Source organism: Vespa crabro, chromosome 1 (assembly GCF_910589235.1).
Source record: "Vespa crabro chromosome 1, iyVesCrab1.2, whole genome shotgun sequence".
Classification (NCBI taxonomy): Eukaryota; Metazoa; Arthropoda; class Insecta; order Hymenoptera; family Vespidae; genus Vespa; species Vespa crabro.
This window is the reverse complement of record NC_060955.1, coordinates 2,164,446-2,172,500: the sequence shown is the minus strand read 5'-3', so window position 1 is coordinate 2,172,500 and position 8,055 is coordinate 2,164,446. Positions and strand designations below refer to the sequence as shown.

At 34.5% G+C, this 8,055-nt stretch overlaps 1 protein-coding gene across 6 annotated transcripts in view; it reads left to right on the top strand.

Annotated features, from left to right (window-relative positions):
- Window positions 1-8,055, top strand: part of LOC124432705 (extracellular sulfatase SULF-1 homolog) — a 71,137-nt gene that overhangs the window by 44,920 nt on the left and 18,162 nt on the right. For all 6 annotated transcript variants that reach the window (XM_046981799.1, XM_046981800.1, XM_046981796.1 and 3 more), the window contains 2 exons: window positions 5,702-6,055; window positions 6,297-6,536. In XM_046981799.1, the coding sequence (XP_046837755.1) occupies window positions 5,764-6,055; window positions 6,297-6,536 (532 nt within the window). In that variant the 5' untranslated portion in view covers window positions 5,702-5,763. The remainder of the gene's footprint in view (window positions 1-5,701; window positions 6,056-6,296; window positions 6,537-8,055) is intronic.

Here is an 8,055-nt window from a genome sequence, read left to right as displayed (position 1 = left end):
GAAATTCTTATGTTCTTCTTCGCACTATATTCAGTATCTCATTTCGCTTTGAAATCATTATTATGTTTATGCTTCGTACATACGTACGTACGTATGTATGTATGTATGTTATAATAGGTATATATTGGTGGTTATATAGAACGTCGTTGTCCAGCGTTGTTGATGATATTCAGCCTCGTGGCAATTTAATCGAATATTCACTTTCTCTGAACGACCTACGGTCGAAGATTTTTTTCTTGTTTCTTGTTTTTTTCTTTCTTTTTTCTTTTTTTTTTCTTCTTTTTTTTTCTTTTTTTTATACTTCTTGAAAAGGCACGTTCCCATCGCAAAGTGTGAAAGTATATGTACATATGTTTCTCCTTCTCTTTCTCTCTCTTTCCTTTTTTACTAGGAACAACAAAACTATGTTGGATATATTATAGGAACGAGTATGCGATCTCTTTCGCTCATACATAGCTCTCGCCACCACCCACGGAAGTATTTTCAAGTTACGCGATCGTATGCGTGAATTACGTGGGCGAGATTCTGTTGTATGGTGCACGATCGAGATACTCTCTCTCTCTCTCTCTCTCTCTCTCTCTCTCTCTCTCTTTCTATTTCTTTTTTTCTTTTTTTCTTTCTTTCTCTCTGTGTGCTCCTCGAATTTAAATGAGAGAACAACCACGAAAATCCTACGAGAGAAGAGCACGTGCGTATAACATCCACTGTACTCAATTTTCTTATGTGAAAGACAGACAGAGAAAGAGAGAGAGAGAGAGAGAGAGAGAGAGAGAGAATCTTGCAACGTAACTCGATACAAATCGAACTCGCGTGGGTTGATTTCTTCGTTAATATTCGTGTTAGTATATCATACTTTTTTCTTTTCTTTTTTCTTTTTTTTTTTTTTCTTTTAATCTTTTTTTATTTTCTTTTTTCTCGTTTGACAGATCGCAAAGTAGGTTTAAAATATAGGCCCACTCGTGTTTCACTTAATATCAATGGTACTTTACAAATGTGTTCGAATTCGTTGAGAATTATAATAACTATCGTTATTATAATTAAACAATAACAAAATAATACACTTTATTTCTCTCTCTCTTTTTTTTTTTTTTTTTTTTCTTTTTACTTTTAAAACGTACTCTATGAAAAAATTTGTACGCGCGTATAACTTTTCTTCTTTAATTTTCGAAAATTTTATTATAAATTATTAATCGCGTCTAAAAAATGATAAATAAGAACGATTAATTGACGTTGCGGAAAAGAAGAAGAGGACTGACTACTTTTAAAAGAAATGTCGTCCGATAGATGTTTAATATTTCCGCAAAAAAAAAAAAAAAAAAAAAAAGGAATTATGAAGCGTTATATGATATTTAGTAAAACATAAGAGAAATCCGATCGACTTAATTTTAGTGTATTATTTTTTTTATTATTATTATTCTTTTTTTTTCTTTTTTTTTTTTTTTAAGAAAGAATTTTTTTAATATGACACGATCTCCCATAACGTGAGCACAGCATATATATATATTTATCTCAGCATATATATTCCTTTATCTTCTTTATCAGCATATATATTCTATATCTTTGTCGTAAATATTTTTTTTCTTTCATTCATTCATCTTCGAAACATAACGACGAGAGAGAAGTCCGTGCGAATCGTCTTGTTGGTTAATCTATGATTTTTAATTGAAATGAAAGGAGTAATTCAATGATGAAAACGTTCATTTTAATTACCGAGGTAAAGGGCACTCTCCTCGGTATCATGATTGGACACCGATGCTCTTTAATTACGTGCTTATTGATTTTGAAAACGTCCCAAGACTTCAAGATATTTTATTACTCACATAATTAACGTGCATGTCAGATTCAGAATCGTGAAAGTGTTTCTATGTGTATATGTGCGTTCGCTTGTGCACATGAGGATGCACATTTCTGACTTTACCATGCAAACTGCATAATACATATCTTCGGGTATCGACATTTTCACGATGTAGTAGTAACTTTGATATTTGCAAAGAAATCGTTCCTCCCAAAGATTTTTACGACTTATTCCATACGTCCGATATATTTTATACCGTTATATTCCTTACATTATACTTTATGATTATCGCTCATTTTGTTTATTATCTAATAAATAATATCTATTATCATCGTATTTTTATTTCCATGTAAAAATATTTTATTTTACGTCTTTGTAAATATGTCTTTTATTTTCTCATTACATATATATATATATATATATGTATATATATATATACTTTTTCTTTTTTTTTTTAAATCTTGTTTTTCTTTTTTCCTTCTTATTTTCGAAAACGGGAGGACGTATTTTTTTCTTCCTCTTTTTTTCTTCTTCTTTTTTCCTTTTCCTTTGGTGGTTTTTCTTTGGTGGTTTTCGTGAAAATCGAAAGAACTCGTTAATGGGACCTCTTCAAACGCGTCTAAGTTGATTTTCTTTCAAAAGCAGCCTTATCCATTTCCTCGTAAGAAAACGAGGCGTTTATCAATTAGCGATAATTAATGCACGAGATCGATGTACCGAATCGAGAAATGAGGCAAAATGTACGGTCGTGACATCACTTCCTGTCGTCTTTCTCCTGGTCTCTCGAGTTTTAGCGCGCGAATTCAGCCGGAGCTAATTAGCGATCGACAATAATCGCGAGCTTGGATGCAATTTCTATTCCATGTATGTAATAGGCATATATACATAAATATGTGTATATATATACATACATACATAAATACATACATATATATATATATATATATATATATATACATGTGTTTGTGTGTGTATGTATACATATATGTGTACGTATATACTTGTGGTTAGAACTCTGGCTAGAAGACGAAGGTTCAGATCGTACCGTACGATTCGACGTTTATCTTTATGGTGGTCGATTAATTTTCTGCTTCTCCTTGTGCTCTGTACCAACCTTTACTACGCGCGTCTCTTTATCACGATCGTTCAGCTTTCCTTTTAATTTCATCGAGTGCATCGCGTGATCGCCAAGTTTTACGTCGTACGAAATTATCAGATTTATGGTAATGACAATTTCTTCTTCTTCTTCTTCTTCTTTCTCTCTCTCTCTCTCTCTCTCTCTCTTTCTCTCTCTCTCTGTCTCTCTCTCTCTCTTTGTCTCTGTCTCTCTGCCCGTCTGTGTCTGTCTGTCCATTACGGTAATTCATTAATTTTAATTATATATCTTTACGACTCAACGACCAGAGATATTTATAGATATATATATATATATATATATATATATATATATATATATATATATATATATATATATATATATATATATATATATATATATATATATATTTTTGTTTTCTTTCCTTTTTCTTTTCTCTTTTCAAACATTTGACATTACATATTATAAATGAAACCTTTAAGCATTGACATTAAATATTATGAATCGTATCTTTAAGCTTGAAGAATTCTGTTATACCAGGTGCAACATTAAATCGTTCCTTCGGCTAAATCGACACTGTGAATCATGTTAAATACATCATTTGCAATTGGTTACACGTCGTTAAAGATTTCAATTGGTATATCGTAGAAATACAATTTCCATAACTTTTTCCACTTTTCTCGGAAATCTTGTTTCGTAGATAATTACATATGTATGTATATATGTATAATTTCTGTAATTGCTAATAAATGATTAAGAAGAAATATCGTAGAAAATATTTAGCATAATATAATGGAAAGAAAGAAAACGTATGAATGACAGAGACAGAGAGAGAAAGAGAGAGAGAGAGAGAGAAAGAGAGAGAGAGAGAGAGATAATTTTTCATTATAAGAGAAATTTTTTAATCTCTATTTAAATCGAAAATTAAATTCCATCTGATGTCTTCGTTACTTACTCTTTTACAATTTTCCACTTGGATTCACTTTTCGTGAATTTATACTTTGAACAAAAAATAAGAAGTAAAAAGAAAAAAAAAAAAAGATATCAATAATGCGATGAAACGAAGAAGGCAAAAGTCAAAAGGAAAAACGAAAAAAAAAATATATATATATAAGAAGAAGAAGAAGAAGAAGAAGAAGAAGAATCGAAACGATTCGTTTCACGTTGAAACTCTCGAAGGTGAATTTAATGAAACGCCAGGTTTTATGATGGACGCGAGAAAGGATCAAGGGAAGGAGATATATTTTCCGTGTGTATAAAGTTCTCTCTTTGGCATCGTGAAAGAAAAAGAAAAAGAAGAAAAAGGAATGAAAGAAGTATAAGAAAGAGAAGTGAAAAAAACGAATAAGAAGAAGAAGAAGAAGAAGAAGAAGAAGAAGAAGAAGAAGAAGAAGAAGAAGAAGAAGAAGTAGCAGTAGAAACCGATCGTGGGAACTGTCGGGGTAACGTCATAAATTTACTAGCCGCGATGGTACAGCTATCGGTGCATCCATATTCCACTTCCTTCAAGTAAGAGCGTCGTAGTCTCTAAAGCCATCTGCCATATTTCGATCAGGATCACGTCTGTCTTTTTCTATTTGTGGACCTTTGCACAAGTTACTCTGTTTCTCTTAACCTGCGAGATGATCCTCAGTTGGTACCTCTCTTCTCATAGTAGTAGTAGTAGTAATAGTAATAGGAGTGGTAGTAGTAGTAATAGTAGTAGTATTAGTAGTAATAGCAGTAGTAGTAGTAGTAGTAGTAGTAGTAGTAGTATTAGTTTGCTTTTGCCAGGTGAATCACGTATCTTCCATGAGAAACCTTCTCTCTACGTTTCGCCGAACGAAAAGAGACAGAGAAACAGAGAGAGAAAGAGAGAGAGAGAGAAAGAGAGAAAGAGACCTTATTTTTCTACTTGCGTTCGTAGCGACCGACACACCAAATACGGATAACTCAGAAGACGACGAGGAAGCTGAAAGAAAAGAGTAGAGGATGTGGTCCCGACCCAGTAAGGACATCCTAGCCCTTTTCGATCTTTCTTTCTTTCTTTTTTTTTTTCTTTCTCTTTCTTTCTTCTTCTTCTTTTCTTTTTTTTTTTTTTTTTTTTTGAACTTTAATCCTTCCACAACTGGAAGCCTTCAAGATCTTATCTTTTCCTTTTGCGAGCTTTCGCGTTCGAGAGCCTTTTCCTTTTAATAAGATGGGACTCTAAGTGCGAAGAGATCTAGATAAGAAAATGTTAAACGTTAAGAGAATTACACAGGCAGGAAAGATCTAGATAGAGATAGATACGCGTAATGATATATTTTCAACTTGAATTAGCGCCGGTGAAAGTGATCGTAGTTTTCCCAACTAGTATATATACATATATATATATATATATATAAATATATAATATGCGTTTAACTAATAAATAAATGTTCTCATAATTCTTAATAAATAACACATTTTTATCGAGAGAACTATCTAAATACATTATTTCGTAGAGAGAGAAAGAAAGAGAGAGAGAGTGAGTGAGTGAGAGTGAGAGGAGAAACAAATAAACAAACAGAAAAGAAAAAAAAAAATAAAAGTCGAAGGCGTGTATTTTGTAAGAGAGCACGTTCGCGTATGGAATTTAAATGTTCAATCAAGAGCAATTAGAAATTCCAGACGACACGGTCGTATCGTCGAGTTTACGAGACATTTATCGACTTCAGAGGACGATCAACGTCGTCAGATCATGATCCTTCTTTTTTTCTTTCTTTCTTCCTATCTTTTTTCTCACTTTCTTATTTCATTTTCCTTTTTCTTCTTTTTATTTTCTCTCTCTCTCTCTCTTTTCATTTCAGTCGTCCAGCCATGATATGACACTCGAGTGAAGCGAGCTCTCTGTAAGCGACAGGCAGCCATCATGAGGATATTACTTCAGCTTCTGACCGTCCTCCTGTTGGGCGTCAATGCCAGACGAAGGGACAGCGAGGGGCCTGCAGACGACATCTTTGGTGCACAGCGTCGTGCCACTCAGCACAAGATTAATTACAACAACAATAACAACAACAACAACAACAATGATAACAACAACAACAACAACAACAATAATGGTCAAGCATTGAATTCTCCGTACTTGCCCTATCAACAACAGCCAAGGGAAAGGAAACCCAATATCGTATTGATCTTAACGGACGATCAAGACGTCGAGCTTGGTAAATTTAAAGATTAATTTTATAATAAAATTTAAATTACCCTTTGATTGATATTTTAAATATATCAAAGTCAAAATATTGTCCGCTGACGTAACTTTTTGCCGTTTCGAACATGTCCTACACATTTACCATATTACATATATATATGTTATATATATATATATATATATATATATATATACATATCTTTCTTTCTTTCTTTCTCTCTTTCATCTCCTTCGTGCTTGGTCAAATCCCTCAGGTTCGCTGAACTTCATGCCGCGGACCCTAAGGCGAATAAGGGACGAGGGAGCCGAGCTGAGACACGCATACGTGACCACTCCCATGTGTTGTCCAAGTCGGAGTTCCTTACTGACCGGCCGTTACGTTCACAATCACGAGGTCTTCACGAACAACGACAACTGCAGTAGCCCCCAGTGGCAAAGAGATCACGAACCGCACTCCTTCGCCGCTTACCTGAGCAACGCAGGATATCGTACCGGTGAGTAGAGACTGTGCTACCGTCGGTAGAAGAAGAGAAAGATGAAGATGAAGAAGAAGAATAAAAAGAAGGAGAAAAAAGAGCAAAACAAAACAAAAAAAAAAAAAACAAAAAAAAAAGAAGCAGAAGAAGTCCTACTTACTCATCCTTTTGTAAGAGCTCATCTTGTTTCCATGCATTTCAATGAGATCGATTTCAAGGTCTCGATTTAAATCCTATCGCCGATCGATCTTTCCGATCAATCTTTTTCTTCGATTCTAACATAATCCTTTGATTCTACTTAACATTAGACGTTACTGAATAACACGATAGGGTCTCTCTTTCTCTTTCTCTCTCTCTCTCTCTCTCTCTCTCTCTCTCTCTCTCTCTCTCTCTCTCTGTGTTAACGCTTGCGTGCGTACATGCGTGTTTAAAATTGATTTTAAATTCTCTCCTTTTAAAAAGCTATCTCTCTCTCGTGTCTGCTTCGGTTAACTCGTAAGAGAGTATGCGCGTGTGCGTGTACGTGTGCGTGTGTGTGTGTATGTGTGTGAAAGAGAGAGAGAGAGAGAGAGAGAAAGAGAGAGAGAAAGAGAGAGAAAAAAAAGGAAGAAAAAGAAAAAAAAAGTTTAATTGACACCGGACGTAAAGGAATAACGAGCGCAGTTTGTATCGTTCTTAATGTTCTCCACTTGAACTCCTCTTTTCTTTATCACCAGAGCACGTTCATCTTCGTTGAAGAGAGAAAATGAATTTCTCTAGCTGGATCTCTCTTAAGGTGGCTGCTTCTTAAAGAAGCGCCATGATGAGAGGTACGCTGAGTTTAAGCACGCGGTTTACTACACGCGGAACGTCAAAGAAGATTTCTTGTGACGTGAAGGGCTTGTGCGGGATTCTTACGGCAAAACACGAGACATGGGGTCTCGCGTTTAATGGTCGTAAGCGGTCATAGAGTTACTATTTGTTCCCTGTCTTACACATATACTTACATAGTTATATACAAGTATACGTAGAGATGCATTATATGTGCATACATACACATACCATACCATAAGCCATGCTTTTTCTTTTATCTGTTACGTTTCTATATACATACATATATACATACGTATGTATATACATATTTCTATGTACATCAATGTATAGTGTATGGTGTGTGTGTGTGTGCCTGTCTGTTTGTCTGTGTATAACTCGAAGTAATCTGCGCGCTAACCGTGACAAATCCTTGTTACATAAACAATTACCCGAGAAAAGGGGTTCTGAATAGGGCGTTTTAAAACGATAACCTCCGAAAGCCTTTCGGCTTCGCTTTAAGGAAGCATTGATAATGCCCTTGAAAAGAGCACGTAACGAATCGTCCATTTTCCGCATTAAACGTTTGCACCATGGATAGATGATAAGTAGATAAGATATACTTTCAATCAACCATGAACATCAGCTAGTATATCAATTATAAATATCCGCGTTATTTGTATTTTACGGGAGGGGGGGTGGAGAAAATGAAAAAAAGAAAAATAATGTTAGAAAAGAACAAAGTTAC